At 39.7% G+C, this 16,805-nt stretch overlaps 1 protein-coding gene across 3 annotated transcripts in view; it reads left to right on the top strand.

The window, feature by feature from the left end:
• The first annotated feature begins 2,281 nt into the window (after positions 1-2,281).
• The window catches only part of emx3 (empty spiracles homeobox 3), a 30,980-nt gene continuing 16,456 nt past the window's right edge, over positions 2,282-16,805 (top strand). For 2 of the 3 annotated variants that reach the window (XM_073067785.1, XM_073067787.1), the window contains exon 1: positions 3,143-3,702. In XM_073067785.1, the coding sequence (XP_072923886.1) occupies positions 3,351-3,702 (352 nt within the window). In that variant the 5' untranslated portion in view covers positions 3,143-3,350. Of the gene's footprint in view, positions 2,641-3,142; positions 3,703-16,805 lie in introns of those variants that run through there. The other variant, XM_073067786.1, reaches the window with a different exon arrangement.

Genomic DNA, 16,805 nt, shown 5'->3' with positions numbered 1-16,805 from the left:
CATCATCAGGCGTTGCGGAACATTTAAAATGAAACATCTGTTATAAATATAATTTAACTTTTCATTAAAACACTGTAAATTTTAACTAACTTTCTCCACCCGAAGAAAATAGGTTTTCAAATAATAAATAATTCAAATAATTGTCCCAATACTTGTAATGTTTGTTGGCAGAAATTAAATAGAGGACTTGGATTAAAGAGGGGTCTTCTGAAGATAGCGGGAGGAAGGTACTCATTAAACCAAGATCCCAACAAGCGCAATATACCTGCACTTCGTGTATAATTTTGCAACTAAACTTCTTAAAGTTACCTGCTTGTTTATAGTTTAAAGATACTATTCCGAACCGTTGAAACACAAAACTTAATATTCAAACGCAGATTATTCACGCTGTATACGTATATGTAGATGGATGAAATGCTGAACAAGGAATGCTGGAACATTAGCCGACTACAACCTAAATTGAAACTTTTTTTGGGGCTCCGATGGCTAATAGTTTTGCAGTGCCTTGTGTGCGCCTCATTGTAGGGCGATGGTGTTAACGCTGGCGTTTGTCCATCGATTACTCTTTTCCAGACCCGCAAATGTTTCCTGGTGCTAGGGCTTCAAGCAAATATCCCGTGTTTTTGTTTTCGACAGCTCTCTGTGAACCGAAATGGTGTGAATATGTATGCATGTATACGCTGTACATTGTATTAAGTGGTATGTTTGCAGATTCGTTGTTAACTGACAAACTCTCTGGTCTTCACTCATTCTATCCATGCTCTGTTCACGCCTGGTTAAAGACGAAGTTCGGGGGTACTTGTTAAATCGCTTCCGGTCGAACTGTTTCGGACCACATTTCCAAAACGACCCAGCCTTGCCTCTGCCTCCTAAACCGGTCATATACTCACCCATCGCCGCCAGTTGTCTTATCCGCTCACTCTTTCTAGGCCTCTCGCCAGAAGTTTCACTTCTGAAAGTCTATCTTATGAGTGGTTTATGATTATGACTCGGGGCGACGGTTGACCCAAAGTGATAACGCAACACTTCAATTTGTTAAAGAACAAAACAAAGAAAGGGGGAGAGCTGTGGGGAATATCGTTTGACGTCAATTGTACTAATCCGAGACCAGAAGCTCTCTTTGAAATACGCGCAGAGGCCTTATAGTTGACTTCTAAAAAGTAAACCATTCAAATTTTCTTCTATTTAAAAATTGTATTCGTTATATCTAGATGCGACTCAAATCATGTACGGAGCAGTGTTCAGTGTAACGCAAAGTGCTGTTTGTCGTAATTCAAATGAGAAGTTTTCCTTCAAATAACGAGATAAATTGGACAGTCTATTACAACCTGCTATTAAAGTGGATTTTTTCCCACATTACTTTATTAGCTCATGGGACAGGCAACGGGGCATTCAGCGTTCGAAGGGAGAAACACCTGAACGGAAATGATTCCGCGCGAGAGAAGCGCAGATAACTGTTGCAATGTTCCATTGAGAAGAGCATGCGGTTTAACTCGAGTGATGTTACGGTAAAACGGGATTACAGATAGCTGCAGCCAGGAAAATAAAGTTACTTGCTGTACTCTTTGACGGGATGCAGATTCTGGTTACCTAAAGTTATATTTAGCTGTGGGTAAATGCGGTTATCTACAGCGACGTTCCAAGGAGGGGAACTGATTCCAGCCCACGGCGGATAAGTTTCTGCCTACTTGCATTCAAGCCAAGGGGGGCTCACGTTCACGCGGCTATGAAAACCGATAGCAATATTGAATCTGTTAGGATATTATTCCTTGTCACCTAATATCTATATGTGTGCAACCGGAGATAATGAACATCGGGCTGCTTATCAAGGTAAAACTAGTACAAACGAAACGGGACACAGTGCTAATTTCCACAGTGCCGGTCTAGGCAACACTACAGGTTTCCGACATCACTTCACTTCGGTGCAAATTCCTGAAACTTGTTCCATCCTGGGATGAAATGCGCATCGAACAGTCGAGTGGTTGCTGGGGGTCAGCGGAGAAAATCGAACGAACTTGAACTCCAGGTTCTTCGTGATGTCTCGTATTAATTTGTGCAATAGTGGATTAAACTCATAAATAGTAAACCAACAACTCGATTATTTTAAAGTAAATTTTTCTCAGCAGCGCATCATTACTTTTCGCCCAACACACTCTTAAATAGACGAATCAGCGAAACTAGGATGTTACAGATTAATACCGCGGCTAGAAGGAGGAAAGGAAGATGACAAGAAGGCTTTGATTAATCTTTTTGTTTCGGTCTCAATTTAAATTTCAGATCTGGCCGGTGAAATGTGCAAAAACTGTCCAGCAGGAGGAGGCAAAGGGTTAAATGAATTGTGACTGGTTCCAATGTCCCCGAGGGCTCTCGGATCAGTGCTGTTTCACCCGCAAAAAAAATACTTGCAGCTCAGCGAGATGCCTCAATTCGTTCGGTCTGTTTTTCATTCCGTCTGCAGATACTTTACACGTTTGATATCCGTAGTTCCGAATAGTTTTGGCAAACGGAGAATTACCAGGGTGGTTGAAGTTCACGGCGTGGTTCGACACGGTCCTGCAGACCCGCAGCACACCCATGTTTCGGCAGCGAGCTGCAGACTGCATAAAATGCAGTTGAGAGTATTGTCACGAGTGCATTGCGGTAAGACAGCTGCTATTCAAAGTTATGTATAGATGACAGACTGGGAGAAAGACAAACACATGCAAATGTTACAGGTTGATGTAATAAGCATTGTGGGAAGGATTACTGGATATATGTAAAGGTATACTGCAAAAACACAGTGTGTACGATATAAAGATATTTCTTTGTGACAAGTGAGAACGTTTAGGGTATTTATCTCACAACAAAAATGGTGTATTTATTCTAATTATAAAGGCCGACGAGCCGGCGAGTTCCGTTGATGCTGAAGGATCTGGTAGATTTCATTGTGCCCTGTGTTGTTATTCCCCGCACAGGCGGACGTGCAATTTTGGCTTCTCTGCCCATTTGAATAGGGTAGACCTTATTTTTCTTTCGCATTCTGCGCATGTCCACCACGCCTGTAACTGACACGAACCGCACAAGGCAGGTAAATGGAGCCAATCGGTGAGAAACTGCTGGCATTCATTGGGCTGTTTAGTGTCAGCCCCCTTTTAATTAGATCATACAGCTCCAAATCGTCAATACAAGTTTCCTAAACTGAATCTCACTTTGCCAGGTACGCATATGGATTGTTTAATAGATTGAAGTCCACTTTGGATCTAAGGAATTGTGCCTACTGGGTGGGAAAATAAACTTATTTCGACCCTCTTTTGGACTTTCCTAAATCTTCTCGATCTTCGCCGTCAGGGCCAACGCATTTGGCGAAAGCCATGTTCCAGCCTACGGCCAAAAGATGCTTCACCATCGAGGCTCTCGTAGGCAAAGACAACGCGTCCACACTGGGGGATGAACCGCTTCGACCTACAGCTCTGAGATACGCCGATTCGGTGCACGCTTCCCCGTTCGGAAGCGGCTTCCAGAACGCCGGCAGGACTCTCTACAGCAGCCCCGAACTCCTGTTTCCCGAGCCGGTGACCCACGCGGCCAGCCCCGCGCTCTCAATGCACCCGGGGAACGCGCACCATCTACCCGCTCAGTCTTTCTTTGCGCCTCAGCAGAGAGAAGCACTGAGTTTTTACCCTTGGGTTTTAAGGAACAGATACCTGGGTCACAGATTTCAAGGTAAATGGACGTGATTGTAAGGAATAACAGTTGTGCCAATAAGTATGCTACAGGGCGATTAACCAACTCTGGATTAGTGTAAATACCTCTCATTTTCACCCCGTGTTTGTGTGGAGAGGCTATCTCCAAATCCCGGCGTTTGCTAAACTTAACTCCACACTGTCGCCGTATTTTGTGTTTATTCTGTTTAAGACTTTTGCTTCACACGAGTAACTATGTAAGGAAACGATTTAAATTCAGCTAATTAAGTTGTAGCGCGGTGTGCAGATGCTAAGCTGGACTGCAACAGAGAAAGTGAAACTAGGTCAGCCCACACGGAAATTAAGCGAAAACGTGTTAACAGGTAAACATAGCGCGGAGGATCAAGATAATCGGCGATCGTTTAAAGAAATAAAGGATTCCGGAAGAACCAGGCTATATCAGGATTCTTGCACTCCGTTCGTAGTCTGTTCCTAGTAACCTGGTCTGCCACGAATCTCCAGTAGCGCCTGTCTGTTGCCCGGCAGATTCCCGGCAACGTCCGAATTTACGGCCGTATTAACAGGACGCAGCTTTCGTAAAGCCCCCAAAGTGGATTTAAATTTAGCTTATAGAGAAAAAGGGCATTGAAGTTTCCAGTACCGTTCCCTCAGTACCCCGACCCTAGTTTAAAGTTGGTAGTTTGGTTTAAAGTTACGGCGATCTGCAATAAATTCACTGAACAGATTGGGAAGAACGTGACCGATGTTTTGTACATCTGTCAGATGTATCCCTCAATACATGGTTACCTTGCAGATTTAATACTAAATTTATACAGGAAGTTATATTTTTTTTATTTTAAGCACGACGATATAGATTTTTAAAGAAAATTGACAATAGAAATGCAAGAAGTTAGTGAGTGATAATAACGCCGCTGGGTTTGATGCGCAGTTTAATCCGGGAAAGACGGCTTTGGTTTGCCGTTCAGCAAAGCCGAAAGGCCGGGGTCTCTGTAACTACTACTTACAAGAAGGGAGCAAAAGTCAAAAGAAGGATTGCAGAGAAGCGTGGCTGTAAGAATCCAACGTTTCTAAACAAATCAAATAATTAATATCCAATTGCTCACTGCTAATCAAAGGTAGCTTCACAGGATTATGAAAGCTCACTGCTTAAAAAACTGTTTCTAGATGGTCAAGATGATATCCTTTGATGCAAATACATGAAATCTTTCTTATATATTCCCTCTTGAGTGAAGGTGAAAAGCACGGTTTTTTAAAACACTAAATTATACGAACACATCTGGATTGGAATACCTGAGGAAGAGTTTTGCGTTAAGTACAGTCTGGACATTGTAAAATCAACAGGGATTTTCGCATTAGCCCCTTGAATTTGCAATAACAATTTACTGGTTCAGGTAGTTTGTGCAAACATTGGTTTTGCAGAAATCTAATAATGAAGTTTAGCGTGGAAATGTATCTGCCCTGAACTGCGCAGGCATTTAAACGATTAACTTTGAATGCTGATATAATTGGCTTATTTGATTAATCTATATCAGTTGGTTAACATCATAGATGAAACAACGTATAAAATCCACTTTGGCTTTTAAATGTTCAGGTAATCAACTTTTCCACAGTTACAGACAGGCTACAAGTTTGTGTAGTACTCTGTGAACTTCACGCAGGCAAGGAATTTCATGGCACCCTGGTCTGTTTGATCTGAACTTTGCATCTACACTAATTAACTCACATGTAAACTGAATCGATGGGAAGGGAACTGAAAATTAAAACAAAAAAAACCCAATGCCGTGATGAAAATGCAAACAGCAGCACGCTAATAAAGTTATTTGAACTTAAAACTGTTCCGGAAAGGAAGGAGGAAGAAATCCTAACTAACCTTAAATTAGGCTCAGTAAGAGCAATAGACGAATTAAGAGGGAGACGAAGAGGAAAGTGAATTTGGAAACTGCGGTTGAGTTAGAGATGAGAAAACTATGGTGATGAGGGGAAAGGGTAGAGGGTAGGTGGAACGCTGTGTCATATGGGTTGTAGCCGGTTTAGAAAACGAAAAAAAACATTGACACTTTGGTTCGAATAACGCAAATCACCTCGGTTTCAAGAAAAGTTTTTGTAGGTATCTCCTCCCAAACATGCATAAAGTAAAGCTTGCAGCGAGAGAAAACATGCAGAGAATTATGGCTCCCTACTCCTACATTGTAACTTCAACTCCAGATTTCAACTTCAAGGTTAGCTTGATCATAAACATTTTACAAAGTAATTGCCTGTATGGTCAATGCTTTACATATTGTACAGCACAGAGGACGAAACTTACACATTTATATGTAGGGTATGGCGTAAAATGGAGCCCGATGACGTGACGTAAAGTACATAATCCGCAGCTCTATAATCTGGGTAGTATTTTATGCATTAAATGTAGCTCAAAGGAGCACATCCAGATTATGCATAGAGAAAATGTGTTTGTTTTTGCACAGCATGTCACGTATGTGAAAAATGCTACATACGTGTAGCAAAGAAGTTACTAGGATAGCTGCGAAGTTGATCCGGAGATATGAGTTCGCATCCCAGTATTGAAATGGGAAATTTAAAATCGAATTATTAGATAAATATGGACAAATCGTAGGCATAGAACTAGTAGCGGATCATCATTAGAAATCCATTTATTATCTTCCGGTGAAAATTTCTGTCATTCTTGTCCAGCTTGAGACTTCAATATGGTTGACACCTAACTGCTCTCTAGTTGACGGGACCTTCAGGACTTTGGGATGGACAATACACGTCAGCGTTGACAGCGACCTCTACATCAAACAACAGAACATTTACGGGTGTTACACGTACATGGGTGCTCACGGCATGATGTGAGCTGTAGTATGGAATACAAGCATGTAAATACACAGTACGACAGTACCCATGATCAGAGAGTAAGAACGCTTTCAGATGAGGAGGACGCCATACACTGCGAGTCCCTTGTAAATACCCCACTGTCAGAGTCGCAAATACATCAAGATAGATAATTCACCAATAACAGAGTATAGGACCATGAACTGAATTTTAAAACGATGTTGCAGAGCATGTTAGAGGAACATTATCAGGCAAAATTGAACTGAAAGCTACTATAGTTTTCCAGGGCAGGTGATCAAAAGCTTGGTCAACAAGTCAAGTGTGTAAGGATGCTGGAGAGGTTTAGAAAGGGAATCCCAGAATTTAGGGACAGAAGCAGAATCTACCACTGTCAATGGATAAGCAATTGAAATCAGGGTTGAGGCTCCAAAACAGGAGAAGCACAGAAACTTTGGAGGTCTGGCAGGATGGAGAAGATCAGAAAGGTATGGAGCAAAGGAATCATGGCAGGATTTGAAAGTAAGAGAGGGATATTTTAAACTGAGGCGTTACTTATACTTGATCCCCTGTGCATCAACAAAGAAGTGGGTGATAACCAAAATGCATGCAGGAATTTAAATGTGACCATTTCTGGATCTGCACCTTGAATAAATGCCTATTGAGCAAGTAAATAAATCTTTAATGCATCTAATGATAATGGGGTTGGAGGGAGTGAGTAGGATTTGGTTTGAATAAGGACCTGGATAACATTTTTTGGACGATCTCAAATTTGCTGAGACTGAATCAAATGTTTATAGTTGCAAAGTGAATATCTGACTTATAGATGTCAGCGGTAAATGCATTTTGTATGGAAACATATCTATTCACTTACTGTATGATATTAGCTTTGTAGTTTCTGAAGTACTATGTGTTTATGAGATGGTAAACAAAATATTTGCTCTTAAAAGGTTTATATTCAGATAGCAGTCTCTTTCCTTGTCACAAATATGAGTAGTATTGCAACAATATAATTTTCCCTCTCTGGAAAAACCTAACTTTGAATGTCAGGTTTGGTGAATACTTCAATAATATTGCTGCAAAGCCAATGTGAGAATCAGTGTTTGTTCTATTAATGGTATAACCTAGATACATTTTAAATGAACAAAATACTGTATTATTAAATTAAAATAAAGATAGAAAATGTTGGAAATAAACAAGTGACATCTGTGTAGTGAGAATGGAAGTTAATGTAACAAGTTGATGATCTTACATCAGAAGTCATCCTTTTGACAAAGGATCATTGGCATGAGACACTAACTCTGCTTCTCCCTCCACAGATGCTGGTTGGCCTACTAATTAAATTAGTGCCTTAAAACTTCACCTCAATCCTGATGTCAATCTTTATATATGTATTATTATATTATATTATCACAACTTAAATTAGCAAATATTGAATAACTGGTGATAAGTCATTTAAACACATTCATTATAGTAATTAGAGCTTCAGGTATTAAATATTTGATATGTGAGAATTATTTCTACATCTAATAGAGCTTGGCAAGAAATCTGGACAGAGAATTGTTTATGAGTGATATTTTAACATTTGTGGTGTAATTTTGTTGAGAAAGACAGCTATTAATATTCTATAATATTTTAAAATTTATAACATAGTCACATTTCAGAAAATTTATTGAAAGACTGATATCCTCAAATTGGCAGTGACCTCATTAAGCAGATAATTTTTAAAAGATTGCCTGCAATACCAACACTGGAATATTATAACAATAACATTTTAAAACACCATTAACATAGAAGAAATGTACAGAGACTTCATGGATCAATATCAGAGAAAAAAAAGTAATGATTGTGAACTTAAGGAGACACTAGGATAGTTGACCAAAGTCTTGGACATAGAGATAGGCATGATTACTTCTTTGAAGAGGCAAGATAGGTAGAGAGGCAGGAAGATACTGTATTGTGAGGAAGTTCCTGGCTAAGGGACATAGCAGCTGAAGTTATGATCATCATTAAGGGAGAGGTTAAATCTGGGGACGTTGAGGGACCAAAGAATATAAGCATTGTATCTTGAAGCTTGAAGAAATTATGAAAAAGGTAGGGCATGTCGTGATCTTGGAGGGATTTGAAAACAGACAAAAAAATTAAAGTGTTGCATCACCATGAACAAATGCACACCAACAAGAATGGAGGTGATGGGTGATGAAAACCTGGTGTGAGTTAGGACATAGGAACAGAACTTTTGATGGCTTCTGTTTAATGGATGTTTAAATAAGAGATGCCTGCCAGGCTGTGTTGTTATAATCAAGAGTTATAAGAAAAGTAAGTGTAAGTGAATGTTTTAAAGTCAAAGTCGAGCTTATTGTCACAAGTGCAAATACATGTATGCACAGGTGCAAGAAAACTTACTTGAAGCAGCACCGTAGGCACATAGCATCACATAAACAGCATTCAAAAGGAAAGGATAAACATAATTTATACACAAGTTTTGCAAGAAAGAACACAATCAACAGGAGGTGAATTGAGCCAATGCCAGATTTGGATGATGTTATGTAAACAAAGGCAGTATATTTTGCTGAAGGAATCGTACGTAAAGGTGTGTGTGAATTATATAGATTTTTGCATTACTTTGGCCTGAGGTGATACTGAATGGCTTTCTGTCAGCAAGTCAGCAATAGGCCACCTATACCACAGCTAAGAAAGCTAAACCCTCCTACAACTTTGTTAAAACAACGTTCCTGTAATTCTTTGATTGAAAGTCATCTTTCTAGAATGAATACTGAAAGTCCTTCTCTGAAAGATGCTGCATTTGTTAATAGCAACGCTTGGAGCTGTTGGCTAAGTGTCTTCATTTGCTGTTCCTGTTTGAGGCTTTCATTTTAGAGAGATTAACTTAAATGAAAATTGTTTAATATTCAACTGAATACAATTTGTTAACTTTATGGTGTTATTATTTTAATGGAAAACAAGTACTAACTTCAACATGCAATAGGATAATTCAATGTTGATTCAGATTTTTTTAGACTCTATAAAGATGTAAGTAGAACCTAAAAACCATAAAGATAAATTTGTTAAAGGAAATGGTTAGTGAATAGTTGATGTAGTATGGTGACAGAAATGGCATTGAGCCAATAGAATGTAGAGCAGAGATTCACCTGGGTGATTCAAAAGATGAACAACTGTCTCTATAATTGGAAATTCTGGATACCAAGATGCTGCAGAAAAGGATGTAGGTTTATTTAAAAATACATGAAGTGTCTTAGGAAGCTGATGGACTGTGTTCTCCATTTGGTGAATTAGAAATGCATGGCTAACAACTTAAGGTGATGAGTAGAAAATGAGGTGAGAATTTAGATGAAATATTTTTATGCAGTTATTACAGCTTTGTTAATGAAACAGTTAAAACAGACACTGTTGATATTAGTTGTAAGTTTAAAGCAGAAGGAGATAGAGAACTATTGGGAAGATCAGGTCATTTGGATAATTTTTGGAAAGGATCAAATTGTACATAGGTGGTTTTGCAGTGTAAATTTTCATGTTTACCAGAGAAGCAATGAGATGCTCTATAGTAAAGTATAATTTCATTAGGTTTCCAGAGTTTCTTCTTCTAGTCATTCTGTGAAACTAAAGTATATCATCCTATATAAAACATGTTAGGGACTGCTCCCAGCATCAGAAGTGCTTTTAGGAAATATTTATCTTTCTTGGAAATGAAGGTTCATTGAACGAATAGTCAATTTCCTTCAGATTGGGGTTTGTTCAAGAAATGGTCTGCCCCATCCCTTGAATAAAAAAAATGCAGTTGTAGGGAATTTTAAATAATGCTTTTGGAAATAATTAATCTGTTTATTAGTTATTCAGTCTTAAAATAGGAGATAAGATGCCACAGGTTGTTCAAATTCTAATGGATGTGAATGATGAACAGTCATCCCCTTCAAATGCATTTTTCTCACTCTAAATGATCCCCTAAGGGCACCAGCTTTAAACAGTAGCCACTTAGTATAAACTTTAGGATAGCACCATGAAATAAACGTGAATGCTCCCAGGATTTTGATTTAATTCAAAGCTCATCCCAGGTCCTGATGAGATTAAGTCAAACATTTTTTTGCATACCTGCTAACTGATCCTCCTGTGCACACAAATTTCATGTTTCTTTTCCTATCTGTTATGTTGAAGTTGTATAAGATGTTGGTGAGACCTAATTTGGAGTATTATCTGCAATTTTGGTCACTAATATAGGAAAGGTGAACCATAAGATTGAATGAGTACAGAGAAAATTTACAAGGACGTTACTGAGACTGGAGGACCTGAATTATAAGGAAAGATAGAGTAGGTTAGGACTTTATTCTTTGGAATGTAGAAGACTGAGGGGAGATTTGATAGAGGTATAAAAATTATGAGGGGTACACATAGGATAAATGCAAGCAGGCTTTTTCCACTGAGATTGGGTGGGATTGCAACCAGAGGTCATGGGTTAAGGGTGAAAGGTGAAAAATTTAAAGGGAACATGAGAGGAAACTTCTTCACTCAAAGGGTCATGAGAGTGTGGAATGAGCTGCCAGTGCATATGGTGCAAGATAGCTCGATTTCAACTTCTGAGAAGTTTGGATAGGTACATGGAGAGTAGAGGTATGGAGGGCTATGATCCCGGGGCAGTTTAAATGCTTCAGCATGGACTGGGCGGGCCAAAGGGCCTGTTTCTGTGTTTTATTTTTTATGACTCTATGACTCAATGGCTCTATCTCCCCTGAGCAACTTAACTTAGTATCATTCTCCTCATATTCCTACCGTGAAATCATCTGGGACATTAGTAAATTGATTCCATAAATTAAACTATTTTGATACAACTGCACCACAAGCATAATTCTTGGGATTATATAACTTTAAGTAGATAAACTGCATCTCTTCCCACATTCTTAGTGAATAGTGCAGAGTGAAACATCACAGAGAGTGGAATTTCTCTAAAGATCTATGTCAAAACGCAAATCTGACATAACCATAAATGTTTAGTGATCCTGTACATGAGACCTTTTATGTTATTACATAGAAATACCAGATACAGTATACTGCTCTTACGCATATATTCTCTGCTTTTAACAAATGAATAGAATAGTATCATTACAGAGGGATTATCTGTTTAACACAGACAGTGTATAGTTAGGGCAGATTAATCGATTTGTTAATACCACAACAGACTTTGTGATTAGTTCTTACCTATAGATAAAATGGTGATACTTTGACCAGCATGACTCACAACCAGCAGATATTACTATTGTGTTAATGGGGGGGGGGGGGGGGGGGAATGTTTTCCAGAGTATAAGTTAACATTGAGGAGGCTCAAACCTCATTAGTGCATATGATATTTAGGATTTTTTTTTGATGTGCATTGTTAAAGTCAGGGAATTCCCAAGTTCACAATGACTGTTTAACCAATTTTCAGGTATTGTTTCTAAGGGATTCAATAGTCTCTATTACTGTCACATTAAGGAAAGCAAAGGTAGCCTGAATTTACTCTCATAAAGCCTGTCTGATTGAATAGTGAATGAGATAGGATACGATATTGGATGTCATGTCTTTAGAGCTGGAAGAATGTAGAAATGCTTACCATCAAAGATTCCAGATAAAACAAAGAGGCAGAGAAGGACACGTTATTCTAACAAGAAAATGGGAAAAGAGAGTGGAAGATAAATAAAGGACAATAAATGATTCTGGTAGTAAAGGTGGCAACTTGGGTGTTAAACTAGGGTCATTGTTGGACAGTCATTCGCTACTTGCACAAAACAATATGGATCAATTGGAAAGTCATTTTATGAACAACATATATTTTCAGTAGAAAATAAAACCATAGCCCATAGTTTGACTGGAGGTAAACAGGCATATAATGCTACTTCCATTATACAAGCATAGAAACATAGAAAACCTACAGCACAATAAAGGCCCTTTGGTCCACAAAGTTGTGCCAAACATGACCCTACCTTAGAAACTGCTAGGCTTACCCATAGCCCTCTATTTTTCTAAGCTCCATGTACCTATCCAAAAGTCTCTTAAAAGACCCTATCGTATCTGCCTCCACCACCTTTGCCGGCAGCCCATTCAATGTTCCCATCACTCGCTGAGTAAAAAACATACCCCTGACTTTTCCTCTGTACCTACTTCCCAGCACCTTAAACCTGTGTGCTCTTGTGGCAATCACTTCAGCCCTGGGAAAAAGCCTCTGCCTATCCACACAATCAATGCCTCTCATCATCTTGTACACCTCTATCAGGTCACCTCTCATCCTCCGTCGCTCCAAGGAGAAACGGACAAGTTCACTCAATCTATTCTCATAAGGCATGCTCCCCAATCCAGGCAACATCCTTGTAAATCTCCTCTGCACCCTTTCTATGGTCACCACATCCTTCCTGCAGTGAGGCCACCAGAACTGAGCACAGTACTGCAAGTGGGGTCTGACCAGGGTCCTATATAGCAGCAACATTACCTCTCAGCTCCTAAATTCAATTCCACGATTGATGAAGGCCAATACACTGTATGCCTTCTTAACCACAGAGTCAACCTGTGCAGCTGCTTTGAGTGTCCTATGGACTTGGACCCCAAGATCCCTCTGATCCTCCACACTGCCAAGAGTCTTACCATTAATACTATATTCTGCCATCATATTTGACCTACCAAAATGAACCACTTCACACTTACCTGCGTTGAACTCCATCTGCCACTTCTCAGCCCAGTTTTGCATCCTATCAATGTCCCTCTGTAAACTCTGACAGCCCTCCACACTATCCACAACACCCCCAACCTTAGTGTCATCAGCAAACTTACTAACCCATCCCTCCACTTCATCATCCAGGTCATTTATAAAACTCACGAAGAGTAAGTGTCCCAGAACAGATCCCTGAGGCACTCCACTGGTCACCGACCTCCATGCAGAATATGACCCATCTACAACCACTCTTTGCCTTCTGTGGGCAAGCCAGTTCTGGATTCACAAAGCAATGTCCCCTTTGATCCCATGCCTCTTTACTTTCTCAATAAACCTTGCATGGGGCACCTTAACAAATGCCTTGCTGAAATCCATATACACTACATCTACTGCTTTTCCTTCATCAATGTATTTAGTCACATCCTCAAAAAATTCAATCAGGCTTTTAAGGCAGGACCTGCCACTGACAAAGCCATGCTGACTATTCCTAATCATATTATACCTCTCCAGATGTTCATAAATCCTGCATCTCAGGATCTTCTCTATCAACTTACCAACCACTGAAGTAAGACTCACTGGTCTATAAATTCCTGGACTATCTCTACTCCCTTTCTTGAATAAAGGAACAACATCCGCAACCCTCCAATCCTCCAGAACCTCTCCCATCCCCATTGATGATGCAAAGATCATCACCAGAGGCTCAGCAATCTCCTCCCTCGCCTCCCACAGTAGCCTGGGGTACATCTCATCCGGTCCCAGTGACTTATCCAACTTGATGCTTCCCAAAAGCTCCAGCACATCCTCTTTCTTAATATCTACATGCTCAAGCTTTTCAGTCTGCTGCAAGTCATCACTACAATCACCAAGATCATTTCCATCATGAATACTGAAGTAAAGTATTCATTAAGTACCTCTGCTATTTCCTCCAGTTCCATACACACTTTCACACTTGATTGGTCCTATTCTTTCACATCTTATCCTCTTGCTCTTCACATACTTATAGAATGCCTTGAGGTTTTTTTTAAATCCTGCCCGCTAAGGCCTTCTCATGGCCTTTTCTAGTCACCTAATTATCTTTAGCATTCTGTCTCAATGGAAATAAAGATGTGTAATGTTAGTAACAAAGACTTGTGGAGTAATTGTCTCAAGTTTCAATTTTATCTTAGTGACAAAAAAACAGAAAATATAGATTTTTACATGTTAATCAGTTAGTATTTGTGGGAATAATGAACCTTGCAGTTATTACATTGAATTCAGATGATTGCATCTATTCCGATTGGAACTGGAATTAGTAATCTTACCGAGGGGGACACCAGCCAGTAATAGCAATTTAATGCAAAGAACAAAGTAAAAAAAGGGGCACAGTGAAGTTTTCCACAATTCACTGCGAGTACCAGTCCATTCTGAGAGCCAATTGAAATCTGTTCCTGATCAGGGTAGAGAACGGCAATGTTCTAACTTATGAGGGAGCTTATAATTAAAAGTTCACTACACCAGCGATAGTCACCACTGCTCTCAAAACCACTCTAAATTTTATTGAATTTAATTGTTTTTTTTTGGAATATGCGCATCATTATAGGGCCAGCAATTACTGATAATCCGTTCATGGCCTTGAGAAAGTGGTGGCGAACCGCTGCAGTCCTTCCAGCGGAGGTGCTCCAGGATGTTGCTGGGGAGGAAGTTCCAGAACTTTGGCCTAGCGAGGATGTAGGATCAGCAATATATTTCCAAGTCTGGTTGGAGGGGATGCTGGTAGTGAATCTGCAGGTGGTGGTGCTCCTTGACACCTGATGACTTTGTTCTTCCTGGTAGCAAAAGTTAAGCACTTGAAGGATGCTGCTGAGATTTCCGAGGTATTTTTTGTAGAAGGCATAGAATTTCGGTGGTGGAGAAAGTAACTGTTATGTGAGTGATGAATAGGGTGTTAGAAAAGAGGACTACTTTGTCCTAGGTACGTATGGCTGTGTTTTTTGACTGTAATTGGAGTTGCCTTCATATAGGTAAGTGGGGCTTCTCTCCTTACTGAAGGAAAAATGGAGGAGTATGGTTGTGTAGAGGGGAGGGGTTAAATGGATCATTAAGTAGGTAATAGGTCTGCTCAACATACTGGGTCATTGGGCCCATACATTGTTGTAGGGTTTGATGTTCTGTGTTCTATTTGTACATCACAGATGATCGGCATCCTTCTGGGGTTCCAGGAGATGAATCACGAACTGCAGCCTCTGATCTACTCTTGTGGCTACAGTATTTATGTGGCTAGTCCAGGTTTATTGGGGGAATTTCAGGAATAACCCAAGAGGAATCATCCAGCTGGCACTTTTGGCTTGATTTGCTTGTGAATCCTTTACCCTGCCTTTAGCATTCACATGCAAGGTCCCACCATCAATGGGACATCCTTTGGTTTCATTGTTCAATTGTCCACCATCATTCAGAGTAAGAACTGCAATCTGATTCGCTGACTGTGGAGTTGCTCAATTTTGTCTTTTATGTTCTGATTTTGTTGTTCACCACCTATGCAGTCCTACATTGCTGCTTTTCTAGGCCGCCATCTCATTTTAAGGTATTGCTGGATCTGCTCTGAATCTATCCAATTGGCATAATGCAAACACCATGCAACACAATGAAGTGTATCCTAGTAGGAAGATGGAATTTTGACTCTGTACAACTGTGTGTGTACAACCATGTGCTAGTGACTCCTACCCGTGCTATCAAGAAAATTTGTAGTTGGTGTATCAAATTCTTTGCCTTTCAAAACAACTGATACATTCTTTACTACACAGCTAGCAAACTACAGGCTGTAAGGCAAATTCGACCTGATTTTATTTCTGCAAATGTTCTATCGTAAATGCTTGTACACAAAATATTTATGTGCTGGTGCAAAACGAAGGAAGATCTATTGGAAGTAAAGGGGTCTGAATCAGCGATCAGTCTTATATTCCATGTTAGTGGTGGGCTCTTTCTTTGCTGGATTTCAGTAATTTCAGAACTTTTGACAACTCATGTCCTCCGATGCGACATATGACATGTTAATTTAAAGCTTCTCCTCCTATGTACCTCCTGAACTCTATCTTCTCTTGGAACTCAACCTTATGTGTGGAAGTTAACAAGGGCTAATGAAGTCATGACATTTTTCAGTTTTTCTACTCTGAATATGTGCTTGTTGGAAAAGCATACTTTGAGCATTTACTCTGTCTGGACTCGTAAGCATTGGAAGCCTGAGCGATCCTTCAGCTCTGCCTAAGGCCCATTTAGGGAAGGGTTCTGTGGATGTCACTTGTGCAATAGCAACCTGCCATTGTTGCTTGATGTTGTCATAGGTTGTAAATACATGTTGTACTTCCCGTACAATTAAGGCCAGCTTTGCAAAGTATGCAAAGAGGTGTATAGTTCCTCACTGAGGCTGCTGCAGCATTATGTTCAAAGGAAGCCCGCTGTCTATTTCACTATACAGCTGAGCAAGATTCAAGATTGTGTAAAGTCCCTTTTAGTGCATAAATATGAAGTAGAATGAAATTATTGTTTCTCCAGATCCGATGGAACACAAAAAGAAAATACAATAAGATAAAGAGTGCATAATATAAATACATAAAACAACTTAG

The sequence above is a fragment of the Hemitrygon akajei genome, chromosome 15 (genome assembly GCF_048418815.1).
Source record: "Hemitrygon akajei chromosome 15, sHemAka1.3, whole genome shotgun sequence".
NCBI classification, from domain to species: Eukaryota; Metazoa; Chordata; class Chondrichthyes; order Myliobatiformes; family Dasyatidae; genus Hemitrygon; species Hemitrygon akajei.
Note: the sequence above shows the minus strand (reverse complement) of the source record. Positions and strands in the feature narration are given on the sequence as shown.